At 42.3% G+C, this 17758-nt stretch overlaps 1 protein-coding gene across 1 annotated transcript in view; it reads left to right on the top strand.

The window, feature by feature from the left end:
• The window catches only part of LOC124777210 (exostosin-3-like), a 195102-nt gene that overhangs the window by 84018 nt on the left and 93326 nt on the right, over window positions 1-17758 (top strand). The window contains exon 5 of the mRNA XM_047252525.1: window positions 10835-10965. Coding sequence (XP_047108481.1) covers window positions 10835-10965 — 131 coding nt within the window. The remainder of the gene's footprint in view (window positions 1-10834; window positions 10966-17758) is intronic.

The following is a 17758-nucleotide window of genomic DNA, read 5'->3' as shown; positions in this document are numbered from 1 at the left end:
TGTTTGCGGAATCCATGTTGGTTATGATGAAGGAGATTTGTATTATCTAAGAACGTAATAATACGAGAACACAAAACATGTTCCATTATTCTACAACAGATTGACGTAAGCGAAATAGGCCTATAATTATTCGCATCTGATTTATGACCCTTCTTGAAAATGGGAACGACCTGCGCTTTCTTCCAGTCGCTAGGTACTTTATGTTCTTCCAGCGATCTACGATAAATTGCTGATAGAAAGGGGGCAAGTTCTTTAGCATAATCACTGTAGAATCTTAAGGGTATCTCGTCTGGTCCGGATGCTTTTCCGCTACTAAGTGATAGCAGTTGTTTTTCAATTCCGATATCGTTTATTTCAATATTTTCCATTTTGGCGTCCGTGCGACGGCTGAAGTCAGGGACCGTGTTACGATTTTCCGCAGTGAAACAGTTTCGGAACACTGAATTCAGTATTTCTGCCTTTCTTCGGTCGTCCTCTGTTTCGGTGCCATCGTGGTCAACGAGTGACTGAATAGGGGATTTAGATCCGCTTACCGATTTTACATATGACCAAAACTTTTTAGGGTTCTTGTTTAGATTGTTTGCCAATGTTTTATGTTCGAATTCGTTGAATGCTTCTCTCATTGCTCTCTATACGCTCTTTTTCGCTTCGTTCAGCTTTTCCTTATCAGCTATGATTCGACTACTCTTAAACCTATGATGAAGCTTTCTTTGTTTCCGTAGTACCTTTCGTACATGTTTGTTATACCACGGTGGATCTTTCCCCTCGCTTTGGACCTTAGTCGGTACGAACTTATCTAAGGCGTACTGGACGATGTTTCTGAATTTTTTCCATTTTTGTTCCACATCCTCTTCCTCAGAAATGAACGTTTGATGGTGGTCACTCAGATATTCTGCGATTTGTGCCCCATCACTCTTGTTAAGCAAATATATTTTCCTTCCTTTCTTGGCATTTCTTATTACACTTGTAGTCATTGATGCAACCACTGACTTATGATCACTGATACCCTCTTCTACATTCACGGAGTCGAAACGTTCCGGTCTATTTGTTGCTATGAGGTCTAAAACGTTAGCTTCACGATTTGGTTCTCTAACTATCTGCTCGAAGTAATTCTCGGACAAGGCAGTCAGGATAATGTCACAAGAGTCTCTGTCCCTGGCTCCAGTTCTGATTGTGTGACTATCCCATTCTATACCTGGTAGATTGAAGTCTCCCCCTATTACAATAGTATGATCACGAAACTTCTTCACGACGTTCTGCAGGTTCTCTCTGAGGCGCTCAACTACTACGGTTGCTGATGCAGGTGGTCTATAGAAGCATCCGACTATCATATCTGACCCACCTTTGATACTTAACTTAACCCAGATTATTTCACATTCGCATTCGCTAATAACTTCACTGGATATTATTGAATTCTTTACTGCTATAAATACTCCTCCACCATTGGCGTTTATCCTATCCTTGCGGTATATATTCCATTCTGTGTCTAGGATTTCGTTACTGTTCACTTCCGGTTTTAACCAACTTTCCGTTCCTAATACTATATGCGCACTATTTCCTTCAATAAGAGATACTAATTCAGGAACCTTGCCCTGGATACTCCTGCAGTTTACCAATATTACGTTAACTTTTCCTGTTTTTGGTCTCTGAGGACGGACGTTCTTTATCAACGATGATAATGTCCTCTCTGGTAAGCCGTCAGGTATTTTATCGTTTCGCCCAAGGGGGGGTCCCTCTAACCTAAAAAACCCCCGTGTGCACGCCACACGTACTCTGCTACCCTAGTAGCTGCTTCCGGTGTGTAGTGCACGCCTGACCTGTCTAGGGGGGCCCTACAGTTCTCCACCCAATAACGGAGGTCGATGAATTTGCAACCATTATAGTCGCAGAGTCGTCTGAGCCTCTGGTTTAGACCCTCCACACGGCTCCAAACCAGAGGACCGCGATCGACTCTGGGCACTATGCTGCAGATATTAAGCTCAGCTTGCACTCCGCGTGCGATGCTGGTTGTCTTCACCAAATCAGCCAGCCGCCGGAAGGAACCAAGGATGGCCTCAGAACCCAAGCGGCAGGCGTCATTCGTTCCGACATGTGCTACTATCTGCAGCCGGTCACACCCAGTGCGTTCAATAGCTGCCGGAAGGGCCTCCTCCACATTACGGACGAGACCCCCCGGCAAGCACACCGAGTGCACACTGGCATTCTTCCCCGACCTACCCGCTATTTTCCTGAAGGGCTCCATAACCCGCCTAACGTTGGAGCTCCCTATAACTAATAGGCCCGCCCTCTGTGACTGTCGGGACCTTGCCGGAGAATCGGCCACTGGCCCAACAGGCGAGGCATCCTGTGGTGGCTCGGAAACGATGTCATCACCACTAGGAAGCACCCCGTACCTGTTGGAAAGGGGTAAGGCAGCTGCCACGCGGCCAGATCCCACCTTCGCCTTTCGGCCAGGCACGCGCGAGCCAACCACTGTCCGCCATTCACCCTGGAGTGATGGCTGACAGGTAAGATGCTCACTGCCGGAAGACGCAGCGACATCAGGGGTTCCATGTGATTCCAAGGCCACCGAAGTAGGCATAGGTCTCACCACAGTTGCCCCAACGCCACTACGAGCCGACGCCTGCGCCTCGAGCTCGATGAGCCTAACAGACAAAGCCTCCACCTGCCCCCGAAGAGTGGCCAATTCTCCTTGCGTCCGCTCACAACAACCACAGTCCCTACACATGACTATGTTTACCCTACTCTATACGGTGACAAATTCCCAAGATAATCTTCTGATGAGCTACTCTGATAATCCAGAAACACTCACTGAAATACGAGACGCGAAAACTACGCTAGGTTTTCCCAGAAAAACTATTTAAAAGCTAAGCGCAGCAAATAAGTACAAAAACGCTTTATACAAACAGTACTCGCTGCTGCTGGTGCTCTCGCTCTGGCTGTCACAAGACAACTGCTGATTCAAGTGACTAGTGGCTAACGGCCGCGAAACAAACAAAAGACGGTTTTAGGGCGCTTTCTGTTCTAAACGATCAAGAAAACACTAAGAAATCTAACACGAAAACTACGTAAAGTTTTATCAAGAACTGTTAGTTACTACGCAGAGCAGATAAACACAAATAGAATCCCTTCCTTAGTGGAAGGTCGTAAACAAAATGCAAAATAAACGCTTTATACAAACAGTACTCGCTGCTGCTGGTGCTCTCGCTCTGGCTGTCACAAGACATCCGCTTTCTAAATTCTATGTTCAAACCACCTGCTAAGATTCTGTTCTGTTTTAGAAATGCCTCTTTCGCTATCTCCATCTTCCACGAGCTCTATTCTGACTCTGATGTCCTGTTCATGTGCGGCTGGTCCTGGCGGAGGTTCGAGTCCTCCCTCGGGCATGGGTGTGTGTGTTTGTCCTTAGAATTATTTAGGTTAAGTAGTGTGTCAGCTTAGGGACTGATGACCTTAGCAGTTAAGTCCCATAAGATTTCACACACATTTTAACCTTTTTTGTCCTGTTCATACTGCAGGTTGCGTCTAACCCAGCCTCTGAAAACCGTAAATGCTCTCACCTGTTCCATGGTGTCGGTCCATAACTAACACTTCGCTCTTCTTTTCTTTCAGCCTGTAACCATGCATTTCGTTTTCTTTTATTTATTTTCATACCATATACCACACAGGTTGTACGAAAGTCATTTAGCGTTTGTTAGAGTCTTTTATGTTCAGACTCACCAGGAAAATAAAAGAATATTTAAGGTCGTCAAAAGATGCATGACATCCTTTGGCTACATCTGGGGTATATAAAATACCTTGCAGTTGTGGACAGGTTTGTATAGGTACCACAAAGAGAAGTGTTAACACTCATCTCGTTGCACATAATAGGAATTGCCGCCTCGGTCAAACTGATAAATCGACCATAGCAGAACATTTTTACCAAGAAGCTAATCATGAAATAAAATTCACCGACACGAGCGTTATATCTAAAACCTCGCATTATTATGCACGCATGTATACAGAGGCTATCGAGATTGATAAACACCGTAATAATTTTAACAGGGAAGAGGAAGGTGTTAAACTGGATAACATTTGGAAGTCAGCGTTGCACGGAAGCGTGCCGATCGATTACTTTTAATCGAGAATGTTGGCATTACCAGACTCAGTGTCATAGCCGACGCCACGTGATGGATAGTGGCGCCCTCTGCACTGCCTATATAATCAGCGCTTCCTCGAATTCTCTTTTCACTTCGCCGCTTTGCCTCGGAGGATGTCTCCCGCAGTCGGAGACGAAACGTCAGGGGAGTGTTTTATACATCGACCATGGCCTATCAGCCCGAAGTTTTAATTGAAGAGAACGACGTATATAATCTTAGCGTTTTTGAAGCCATGTTTAGTGTTGTCAGAAGCGGAATGGATAAAGGAAGACGAGTAGATCGAAATGATAATGGCGCTGGCTGTTGGAAACGAACAGGATACGAATAGAGAACTCTCTCGACAAGGGGTGGGGGGGGGGGAGTGTGTTCTGGGGGAGGGGACTGACGAGAGTGAGTTGCACAGAGTGTAGGGGAGATGGGTGCTGTGTACAGAAAGTGGACCATTAGCTCTCTTTTGAAGTTTCCAACGAATATAATTTCTTTGATATTTTGAGAAAGATTTTTCCACGATATGATTTGCAATGCACCCCCACGTTTTATGCTACTGTTGAATTCGAAAGATATGCTAATTTAATAATTACCTTAATTAGTGTCCTTCAGCCGATTTGTATAAATATGACAGCATATTCCCCTAAGTCTTTCGGAATAACTTGGTGGGACGCAGAGTCAATTCATGAACCACTCACTGCTGTCGGATTAAACTAACTGGGAAAAGTCCCTGACAAAGATACAGAACTGACCGACAGCAGTGTGCAGCAGATCTTTAACAGTATTTAAAGATCTTATGAGTTTTGCAATAATACACACAACTTACTGTGAACCATCCTTACAAAAATTATCGCTTCTACCCGTGTTCAGGTACGTTCAGTCATGAAACTGGTACTCGTTTTTCCCCAAAGCGCAATTACTCTATTCATAGTAACAAGTGCACGTAATAAAAGGGAATACCTAGTTATAGTTTCATTTGTCAAACCGCAGGTGGTTAAACATTTCAGTCTTTTCATTCTCCCCCTACAATAGTTCTGTAAATAGTGACAAGTGTCGTCTGCTGCCAACGTGAAAGTCCGAACTACGGACTTCAGGTTTCACCCGAAAACCTGCCTCCACCATCCTTATCCCATCGCCGTAGGACTTGAGTTGCAGCCGTGACAGCAGGAAAAAGTGGCACGAGTGGGATTTCGTTTAACGAGGATCTCATTTTGAGGGAAATGAGCCACACTCTACGACCATTGGACTACTCTCTGAGACCAAGATGAAATTAGTCATGCAGGCTCTAGTACTGCAACGGCAACAAAGTGCCGCAGACTCGAAATCAACAAGTGTAAAGTCTAGTAAATCCATTGTATATCGCACTGCCTGCAGTAATAACAGTCTCTGTTTATTGAATTAACCAACTGTAATGAATGATTCTGAAATAACAGTGATGCAGCACTATGTTCTTCATGTCTGAATTAACTGGACTTCCGCTGTAATTCCATGCACTGAACCACTCACTTTGCAACAAAGACAGTTCACTAATTCCGTATCTTCTTTTATCTACCATCATGATCGTTGTTCTATATAGTTTTTAATTATTTTTATTATTATTGAAGTTTTCACCAACAGGATTGGTAAGACACAGAGCAATGTCTGGCTGCATTAATCAGCTCTAAATACGTTGACAAAGTTCTACACCAGATAAAGGTCATCACTGAGAATAATATGCATTTTTGTACCACACACTTTTTGCACAAATTTAATTTAACTGTAACCATACATAATCTTATCACATCTACTACAAAACTGTGGTAACAAATTGTGGTTAAGTCCCTCTAATGTCAACCAGAAAGACTGTGCGCTTACGTCTCCCATGTGGTGTGTTATACTTATGGCGCCTGGCTGGCTTGGCTACTTTCTTGAAACACAGCCTCCGTCACTCGATTTGACAGCGACCACCGTCGCTAATGGCCATGCCACACAAACATATAGCCTGCGTTCAGTACCACTTTGGAGCTGTTTTGCAGGTTAACTGGGCACAATGAGCAGCATGTAATATGATGCATTATGCTTTCACCAAAACATAATTACAAATAATGTAGAGTGAGAGTCAGACTTCACGTTTGAGATAAACCCACATAAACAGTCTCGGATGTTCCAGAAATGTGACTTTCCAGTCGTCATCTGGAAACATTTCTATTTCGAAAAGACTTCATGTCCATTCTTCGTGAGTTCTACTTGACGAAAGCTTAGCGCCAAACATCGCCTCAACGAAATAATTTACAGCCGTTCTTCTTGTCTGTTCTACCAACATTAGCCCAAATGAATACATAGCACAAATACATAATCACGTTACTATCCAAAACATCTCTGTCTCAGTTCACAAACATTTCAAACACATTTTCAGATTATTCACGTATTACATTAAACGTAGCAACTTTATAAGTGCATAAATACATTGGGTAAAATTTTAATAAATTCCCATTCTTTACATTTTACAAGACTCTGTTACAATGTCATCTGGTATTACGTAAGTCGTTCTTGCACCTGTCGTTACTTGGCTATAAACAAAAATGGCGGTTATGTGGTTTGGCCACTAGATAGTGCCCCTTCTTCATTCGTAAGACGCCTTGGTTTCCTGCGCAGTATACTGAAGGTACAGTAGTATACTTTAGGCATTTTAGGTTAAGCCTCTCCGCGATACATTACAGGTTTTTGATACAGAAAATGATTTAGGTAACGAGGCAGTGTTATGCGATGGTACAGAGAGAATTTTAATAGGTTGGGAAAGCTTTTCTAGGTTGTGCTGTTCACATAGTAATGTAAGAGTTGAAGACAAATAAGAGGGAGTGCAGTGATTGAAGAGACGACAGAGCGAACCTAGAGTGCGATAATCCCGCGCTTATTGCCATGTAGTCATGATAGTTGTTTGAAGACATGTGATACGGCAGAAAAAAGCATACGTCATAAATGTATCATACACAAGTTTTTATCTAAAGTTCTAGGATGTGTGAGCTTTCGCACGGAAGTCCTTGGAGAAATGGTATCACCATAATCAAGTTCTTGGGGTATCAGTATTTCAACGAGCTACTTTTTATGCTCGAAGAGATTCTTTTCTTCATTTTCTGTAGTGAATGAAGCGACGCCGAAACCTTCTTAGAGACAGCAGCTTTGTATCCACTCCAGTTCAAGTTATGATCCAGATTTATCTTCAGATTTTTGCATAAGATTGAAAACTTATTTCTGTGTCGTTTAGGATTAATGGCGGAAGAAATTCTCTGAAATGATGGTCAATAAGTCTTCTACGAGCGCCTAAGATTGCATATACTGTGCGCCCTCTCTGGTACAACTGACAAATCAGCACTTATATGCTGGATGGTTGTACACAGGTTTGTTGGACACACATTTCGATATAACTGAAGGTCGTCAGCAATGGGAGAGAGAAGTTGATACATCACAGACACATAATGAGCAGAGTTATGGCCATAAAACTGATCCTTGTGGGATCCCTGATACTACGTCCCTCCATTGTGACCAGTTGGTTCCAGTCATTACACACTGCTCGCAAGGTGTAAGGTGTTAGTGGAACCACCATTCAGTACATGAAGAAAAATGTTGCTTGTGAGTTTATCAAGTAGAATGTCGAAGTTGTCAATGTCAAAAGATATGCTGAGATCCAAAAAGCACGTAGTAGTCTCCTGCTGTCTGTCCATAGCCTGTTTCAATCCTTCAGTTGCCTTTATAAGAGCAGTCGTTGTGCTGCAATTTTGGCGAAAACCAGACTGATATTCATTTAGAACTTTATTTGACGTTGAATAATTAGTAAGCTGTCCGAGCTCTACGTATTAGAAAACTTGGATAATAATGAAAATGGGCCTGTAGTCGGAAGGCTGCTTGGCAGATTCCTTCTTGGTTAATGGTTTCATGAGTTCCTGCCTCCAGGCTGTTGGGAAGATGCTGAAGGGTAGTATGTGGTTAAAAATATCTGTCATTTTGAACGGTAGGAGACCAAGGAGAAACCTGATCATTTCCATTGTTATACAGTCGTGCCCAGCAGCAATTGCATGAATTCGCGGACTTGACTCCATGACCACGTTAACGCTTGCTGGCTGCAGAAAAAATCTTCTGTTTGTACCACCCACAGATACTTTAAGGGAATCGGGGATTTGCGCCCGTCGGCGTTGGTAAAGTAGAGATATCGGCTTGGCGATATAACTTTACCACCTATAATAACGTGAAATTTGATTTGTATTCTGTATCTGATATTCTGGAGCAAGTTATTATGGAAACCTTATCTTTGTTGGTAGCTTTATAAGAAAACTGGTGCCTCTTACTCTTCTGTTTAATTTCATTTACTTTAGTAAAAGCCAGGAATGATAATAATTGGCTACTATTAACTTTCATTTACTTCTGAAACTGCAAGATACCAACCTCCCACAGTGAGTTATTAAACAGTCCATTTTACTAACGGCGAAAAGAAATAAAGTTTACTTTCGTAATAACTGCACTCAGAAAAATTATTGGACTTAAAAAGTAAAAAAAGAATGAGGGAAATTTTTAGTGAATGTAACATGTAAATATTAATAATACAAAACATGGCTTTTGAAATAAAGGCTTCCGTATTTAATTTCTTCGCTTTTGATGAATGAATTCTGTCTTTTCTTACCGAGCTAGGTACCGCAGCGATTAGTACACTGGACTCGCATTCGGGAGGATGACGGCTCAAACCCACGTCCGGGTTTCCAGATTTAGGTTTTTCGTCATTTCCCTAGATCACTCCAGGCAAATGCCGGGATGTTTCCTTTGAGAGATCGTGGCCGATTTCCTACCTCATCCTTGACACAATCCTAGTTCGTGCTCCGTCTCTAAGAGTCTCCAAGTCGACGGGACGTTAAACCCAATCTTCCTTACTTCCAACATTTTTTTTTCTTTTTATCTTAAATGAAGGAGAAGCTTCAAGTAACGTAGTCGTAATACGTAATTTATTTTTTATTCTTTAATGAATATAGAGTTTACACACGTAAATCAAACTCAGCGACGAAGACATAATCCCATCCAAGACCTAATGGAAAGAGACCAAGAGCACAAGATAACGAGAGAACAAGATGACAAGAGAGTTTTAACACTCATAAATATCCTTTTATAGTATTCTAACAGAGTTATCTCAGCACAATTTTATCTCAATACTAGTTACAAGGTTCATGTATCGATGCAGTTCACAGATGTTGGTACCAATAAAATTCCCTTAAGCATACTAGACGCCGTCATTTAGTAATTATTCCTCGTGGTATGGAAGAAGTTTTGTTATGTCTCGCAGTGACATAAGACGAAATACGCATTTGAATCGTCAATAAGAACCAGAGTATCAGCTGCCGATTTGAGCTTGCTTATTCCTAGACTTAGTTGATTTTTCCGCAGGATGGCAGGTCTATGAGAGTTCTCAGTTAGCGTGTGAGCATACATGAGCTTTGCATTCCTCACAGATTAACTAACTCGGTTGCGTGATTACTTGTAGATGAGATGATTGTCAGAGGTCTGGTGTCTTTTGAGTGTGTAGTGCGCTGCCTCTGTGACACTCATAACGTGTTTGATGTCGTCTGTGAGCCATGGTGCTGGTTTTCTCCTTACTCTGTTTATCGAACAAGTTACTGAAGAACTTAGTGATGTTAGCTACTTCATTATTAATGTCGAAGTTATTTCCTGCCGTTGAATGGCAAAAAATATCATAGACGGCAGCCGTAAGCTCAGACATATTTATTCACTACCAAATCTAAAAGTTGCCACTTGGAATTTACTATTTAGGAATTGAAACGAGTAAGCCATGAATGTTTAATCATGAGCGCAGAAGCCAGGTGCTGGAATCTGATCAATGTAAGTTACTCTGTTTGGAGATTTGATTGCGCATGTATCAATACATATATCAGTGTCTGCTTTATTGTGCATAGGCCCAAGTTAAATCAGTGTAAGGTTTGAGCAAGAAACTATACCCATGAATTTTTGGCACAGGACTGTTGTTTAGAGAATTTATTTTGACATCTTCAGTTACATTTACATGTTCATACAAAGATTAAAGGCTTGAGAGTACAGATTCAATGCTAAAAAGCTGTCCTATTTCAGGTGAATTATATATTAAACATATGAGACACTTCCTACTGTGTGGTTTAATCTCGATGATCATGCACTGGAGCTTTTTATCCTAGTTTCTGTACATAGGCACACTCTTGGGGGACAAATTTGTTCGTACATATGCTTCCACACCGCCTCCTCGTCTGTTACATCTGTCGTGTCTCAGAAAAATGAAACCATGCAAGTTTATAGACATGGAAGGGATACTCTGATCCGGCAATTTCTCTGACATAAAACCGAGGTCCTGAAATATGCAACGTCCTTGGTAATCATACAGACTACTAAGAACCATATCCCTCCTTTTTTAATGACCCGAGAGACATCAGAAATAATGGTGACTTCAGTCTAATTTTTGTCTTTGGAAGAAAATTTCATCTCTGTTGGTATCACTGCGTATTTCTTTCAGCTGTCTTACTGTAGCTGTTCTTTCTGTGTGTGGTTGAACTTCCATCGAGCTAGCTTACGTAACAGTAGTCCATCATGCAAAAGTTACTGTCGTCATCCTTTTTGCACCCCAGTGTAATAATAATACTAATGATAATAATCACAAAGAACTGGGAAGCTGAAGAAATCAATGTACATTTTTTTAACAGGATCTGGTGCTGACTTCCGTCCTATTGGTAATGGAATAGGAGGTGTAGGAAAGGAATTCTCTGCAAACTTAGGTGGAAATGTACCAAGAGAACAGTTTACAGTTTTGATGCTGACTTATGAAAAGGAACAGGTAAGAACATAAGAATTGTTTTTTTGTGTGTGTGACTTATATGCATTAAACTGCTTTTGCCACAATTTTTTGGAATTCACCATTACCTATAAAAATCACTTCTACAACTGGCGTAACTATTTCATGAATAAATACATACATTCAGAAATAGTGTGTGTATAAATATTTGGTATCAATTCATGTGATATCAAAACATATTAATCTCATTGAATCAAGATAGTAAACTATAATCCCTCTTCATCTCTCACTAGGTAAAACTACAACTAATGATTACATGAAACAATATACTTATATGTGGAATAGAAAACCACTGGAAATTCCAAAGTGATTTAATACTGTCATACAATGTGCAAATTATCCTAGGGTTTGAAAACCCATGAAGTCAAGACTGGACATGAAATCTTCTTTATTTGGAGGGACTCATTAATATAGAGAAGAGGCACTCAAAACAATATTTGCATAAGAAACTTCCATTGAAATGAATAAATATAAAAGTATTGGCATCTCAAAGGCATTATGCTGTTACAACTTAGTGACTCATTCAATCAGTAGTTACATCATTTCGTAACATCATATACAAGGTCTGTTCGGGAAGTAAGGTCCGATATGTCGTGAAATGGAAACTACAGTAAAAATCTGATAAAGCTTTGCGTAGATGTGTAGTATAGTCTCTCTAATATGTTAGTCGAACGCGTCACGTCGCCGTTTTCAGTTCTGAGAGCCCAGTGAGCACGTAAAGTTGCCTAGAAAATAACATCTCCCGCAAAGTATGTGTGCCTGTGAAAGCTTTCGCCTGATTTCATGCAGCCCATAGAACGTAACTGTCACGCATTTCCTTCTTCATGGGGCAGTGAAGACGCTCTTCCAATGTTTACGATGTGAAGTATTTCATCATCCACTGTACAGCCCGGACTTGGCTCCCTCTGATTTTCGTTTCTGCTTACGGAATCGCCGGCTATGAAGACAACATTTTGGTACAGACAACAAGCCGCAGATCAGAATAGAGAATTCGGAGAAAGAACAGGCAGTTGCCTTCTGTGACGAGGGTTCTGGAAAGTTGGTACAATGCCACAACATACGATGTCTCAATTGGAGCGGCGCCTATATGGAGAAGTAGCTGAAAGGTGTGGCTAACTGGTGCAAGTAAAACATACAGGGTTATTGCAAATGATTGAAGCGATTTCACAGCTCTACAATAACTTTATTATTTGAGATATTTTCACAATGCTTTGCACACACATACAAAAACTCAAAAAGTTTTTTTAGGCATTCACAAATGTTCGATATGTGCCCCTTTAGTGATTCGGCAGACATCAAGCCGATAATCAAGTTCCTCCCACACTCGGCGCAGCATGTCCCCATCTATGAGTTCGAAAGCTCGCAGTTCTGGCACGTTTCTTGGTAGAGGAGGTTTAAACACTGAATCTTTCACATAAACCCACAGAAAGAAATCGCATGGGGTTAAGTCGGGAGAGCGTGGAGGCCATGACATGAATTGCTGATCATTATCTCCACCACGACCGATCCATCGGTTTTCCAATCTCCTGTTTAAGAAATGCCGAACATCATGATGGAAGTGCGGTGGAACACCATCCTGTTGAAAGATGAAGTCGGCGCTGTCGGTCTCCAGTTGTGGCATGAGCCAATTTTCCAGCATGTCCAGATACATGTGTCCCGTAACGTTTTTTTTCACAGAAGAAAAAGGGGCCGTAAACTTTAAACCGTGAGATTGCACAAAACACGTTAACTTTTAGTGAATTGCGAATTTGCTGCACGAATGCGTGAGGATTCTCTACCGCCCAGATTCGCACATTGTGTCTGTTCACTTCACCATTAAGAAAAAATGTTGCTTCATCACTGAAAACGAGTTTCGCACTGAACGCATCCTCTTCCATGAGCTGTTGCAACCGCGCCGAAAATTCAAAGCGTTTGACTTTGTCATCGGGTGTCAGGGCTTGTAGCAATTGTAAACGGTGAGGCTTCTGCTTTAGCCTTTTCCGTAAGATTTTCCAAACCGTCGGCTGTGGTACGTTTAGCTCCCTGCTTGCTTTATTCGTCGACTTCCGCGGGCTACGCGCGAAACTTGCCCGCACACGTTCAACCGTTTCTTCGCTCACTGCAGGCCGACCTGTTGATTTCCTCTTACAGAGGCATCCAGAAGCTTTAAACTGCGCATACCATCGCCGAATGGAGTTAGCAGTTGGTGGATCTTTGTTGAACTTCTTCCTGAAGTGTTGTTGCACTGTTATGACTGACTGATGTGAGTGCATTTCAAGCACAACATACGCTTTCTCGGCTCCTGTCGCCATTTTGTCTTACTGCGCTCTCGAGCGCTCTGGCGGCAGAAACCTGAAGTGCGGCTTCAGCCGAACAAAACCTTATGAGTTTTTCTACGTATCTGTAGTGTGTCGTGACCATATGTCAATGAATGGAGCTACAGTGAATTTATGAAATCGCTTCAATCATTTGTAATAGCCCTGTATTTGATTTTGACTGTAGTTTCCATTTCGCGATCAATGGGACCTCACTTTCCATATATCTCTCATATGTGTTTGTCCGTGGTACATGTGAATATCCTATGCACCCTTTCTGTGTCTCTGCACTCCCTCCTCACTTGCCTCCCCCTCCATCTCCCACCCCACCCGTCTCCTGCCCCTTGGTGTGCTCTCCGCCCCCCCCTTTCTTTTCATCCCATTGCAACATTCACGAAACAGAATATTCGGAATCTACGTAGTATAGAGATATGTTGCCAGCACTGTAGCGAAATGCGGACCACCACTAGGTTTTCGCACGTTGCTTAAAGCGTAGACTGCTAGGTGGCCGTACCTGCTGGCTGTACTGATACCCAGGAACAAGATGTAAATGCAATTGAAATTAAATTATTGATATTCATACAGCTCTTCTTATAGTTAAAACAACAGGAAATAACAGTAATAACAAGCATGATAGGAATCTGCTGAGGTTATATAAACCAGGAGATGTGACTCTCTACCCCCAGCCTGTTGCCGCTCCTTTACCGCTGTGTCCCGCCCTCTCTCCATCTCCACACCCTCCACCTTCTTTCCCAACACAACTTCCAGCACCTACCCCTCCCAGATGAGCTTTTCCCTGGTATCTACCCCTCCTACAAGCTCTAACCTGACCTTCCCACCTTGTACTCCTTGGGGTTCCCTCTCCCCGCCTTTCCCTTCCCATAAATGGTTTTCCTCCCTCCTCCATCCCCTCCATATCCTATGCACCCTTTCTGCGTCTCTGCACTCCCTCCTGACTTGCTTCCCCCTCCATCTCGCCTGTCTCCTGCCCCTTGGTGTGCCCCCGATCACCCATTCTTTTCATCACAACTCCTCCATCCCCTCCGCCACTGCACCTTCCTCTCCCCTCTTTTACCCTCCTCTCAGGCCTCCTCTCCCTTAGCAGATCCATCCTAGCAGTTCTTATTCTTCATCGTGTATGCTGTGTCTGTTACAGTGGCTTTTTAGGTATCTTTGCTTTGGGGTGTTTTTATACTGTGGCCACCTTTTAACTTGTGCATGTGACTTCAGTGTATTTTATGTGCTCCACGAATCGACAGCTGTGTTTTATACCTCTATTCGACTTTTTTAACTGTTCCGCAACGAACGCCTCCATGTCAGTGCGTATTTTAACCCCCATTTTTGGAGTCACCCAGCCATGGAGAACATACTGACCATAATTTCCAGTCTGCTGGCCACATTACTCTTGTTCTCACTGAAATAAAATGTTCGTACTCGCTATTCCCTCAACAGGATCAGGAACTACAACTATAAATAAAAGTTTTAAGGTTTACTAATTGGTATATTCAGTAAAAGTTGACATGCGCCCGAAACACAGTGGTAATAATAACGTCCCTATCAGAAGCAGCACTATTAGCAGTTCAAAGGCGATCTCTGCAGGAAGTTCCAGGTAAAATGGTCTATCGCCCAGACTTGTAATCGCCAAAGTTAACTGCTCGCCTTAAAAGTGGAAAATAATCTCGCTACTCGCCACGTGGTTTTGTCAGCATTATAGGCGGCACACAGGCAGTTACTTCCGTGAAAAGTAAGTGATCCAGGACGTTGCACAGTCCTCATGAGTTCGCTTCCTATTTTCACCGAAAACTTGTTTGGTAGCTATCCGGCTGTGACAACATCCGAGGCACAGCGTACCCAGGCATTTGACTGACGCAGACAGAGAGATATCTGGATGCAAAGTGGCTGTTCGTACTGGCTCACTAGCCGTACTCATGTATGGGGGCAGGGGACCGCCGAACAAAACATTTGCCATCAACCGCTCTAGGCACAGGTAGCACCATCTAAATGGCCTCTGTTTGGGATACGTATTAATTAAGAACTCTATCGTTCATCAATTCACAACCCTATTGATTGTTATACAAAAGAGTGGAGTTTGCTCTAATTACTGAAAAAGTTTCAGCTCCTCGGAATTTAAATTTTGTCTGCTATAATTTTTAGAACTGAACTGAGCTGCCTCTTTTAGATTTCTTGTAATAATTATTCTTTAAATTAAAGTCTTGAAATTTGGTACAGCAGTATTATTTCATCAGTGTAATCGGGTGCTGTAATTAGAAATTTCTATAACAAATGCACATGAAACTTAGTGTTTTATGAATTGGGACTTTGTCATTCCAAATTTAGTTTTCAGTAATTAACTTGAAAACTAATAGAGATAGCCTAATGGATTCACGTAGTTAAGTTTTTTATATCAGACTGGAGCTAAATACGAATTTTCACCTTTCTGAGTCTAGTAGACTATTGACCGCCTTCAATTTTTCATAAAAACGACAATTTTGACTTAATCGGGCTTAGACTCGTATCTTTTGATTGTGACGCACAACTTCACATTCCAAAGACTTTTCAGCTTTCTAGCTTCATTCTTTGCGCCACTTATTTTCTTCTTAAAATAACGCATTTAGCAAAACACATTCATTAGATCATTCTGAGACGTTATTACCAATATATTCAAGCATACACTGACATAGTTCGGAAAAGTTATTTCACTTTTCACCTCCACTCTTAGATTATGGTGCAATCCTTTGTACACTGTGCACAGGTACATTATGATGAAATGGCGTTGGTAGTAGTAAACAGGGGCAAGTCCTGGTCCACTCACTCGCCTCTGTATCTCTCGCAATGAAACAACGCTTGTTTCGCCACAAATTCTTAAATATCGTGCGCGTTTCTTTTTAGGAGGTCTAAACTCGCATTCTGCAATTGTAAATTCAGGGTGCAGGAGCCGGCAAGTTGTGGCTCACATCTGCACTGACGACGTCTGTTGCTTGGGTTCTGAGGCTATCCTCGGTTCATACAGGCAGCTGGTGGAGGTGGTGAAGGCTCGGTCCGGCACACAGTTTTAATCTGCCAGGAAGTTTCATATCAGCGCACACTGCGCTGTAGAGTGGAAATTTCATTCTTTGGTGCAGATGTCTAGACCTGCTTTATCGACTGGGAATTTGTAGGGCTGCCCTTGATGCGTCAGGCGTACTACCCGAGTACAGAGTGCATGTGGACCGCACATGACGATCTTTTTGGCTGGGTGACAGTCTGTGGTACTCTGATGAACATTTGCCAGTCCATATGCAGCAAGGGGAGTCAAACGGCGTTCAGAATAAAGACACTTCGACTGTCCCAATTTTATCAGTAAAATGTCGAAGTACTCATAACAAAACTGCCGAATTTACTGACTTCCAGAATATTCTCGTGCTCAAAATATTCTCGGGACTGAAAGCTGGCTGAAACCCGAGGTGGAAAGCTCTGAGATATTTAGCGACTAATGGAACGTATATCAGCAAGACAGATCAGAGACCATAGAAGGGCGATTGTTACTTGCAACTAACAAAAATATTGTCTGTATTCATGTCCAACTTGAATCTGACAGTGAAGTTATCCCATGCCGTGTAACAGGTTTAGGTGAAACCGAGTTAATTTTTCGATGTTTTTACCGACCACCAAATTCCGCTGTAACAATTCTAAAGTCACTCGAAGAAAGTCTACGGTCAGTAGCGCGTAGCCGGCCGGAGTGACCGTGCGGTTCTAGGCGCTACAGTCTGGAGTCGAGCGACCGCTACGGTTGCAGGTTCGAATCCTGCCTCGGGCATGGATGTGTGTGATGTCTGTAGGTTAGTTGTGTTTAATTAGTTCTAAGTTCTAGGCGACTGATGACCTCAGAAGTTAAGTCGCATAGTGTTCAGAGCCATTTCAACCAGTAGCGTGTAAATACCCAGATCGTGTAGTACTAGTTCGAGGCGACTTTAACCTACCGTGTATAAACTGGGATGGTTATGGACTCATTGCAGGGGGTAAAAGACAGACTGTTGTGTGAAGAATTTTTGAACACGTTTTCCGGAAACTATCTCGCACAGCAGGTTCGGCAGCCCCCATGCCATGAAAATATCTTAGACCTTGTAGGTACAAATAGGCTGCACATTATCGACCAAATCATTGTAGAAACGGGATTAGCAATCATGATGTCATCATAGCAACTACGGTAAGGGAAGTTAATATATCATGTAAGAAAGCTAGGAGAGTGTTTCTGTTAGAAAAAAGCAGATACGCAGTTATTATCTCACTTAGACGGTAAATTGACGTCACTCAATGCCATTAAAATGGACGTAGAGGAATTATGGGATAAGTTTAAGCAGACTGTAAATCGTAATGTGAAGAAAAAAATGGTTCAAATGGCTCTGAGCACTACGGGACTTAACATCTTAGGTCATCAGTCCCCTAGAACTTAGAACTACTTAAACATAACTAGCCTAAGGACATCACACACATCCATGCCC

This window comes from Schistocerca piceifrons, chromosome 2 (assembly GCF_021461385.2).
Source record: "Schistocerca piceifrons isolate TAMUIC-IGC-003096 chromosome 2, iqSchPice1.1, whole genome shotgun sequence".
In the NCBI taxonomy this organism is placed as follows: Eukaryota; Metazoa; Arthropoda; class Insecta; order Orthoptera; family Acrididae; genus Schistocerca; species Schistocerca piceifrons.
This window is presented reverse-complemented; position numbering and strand designations above follow the sequence as displayed.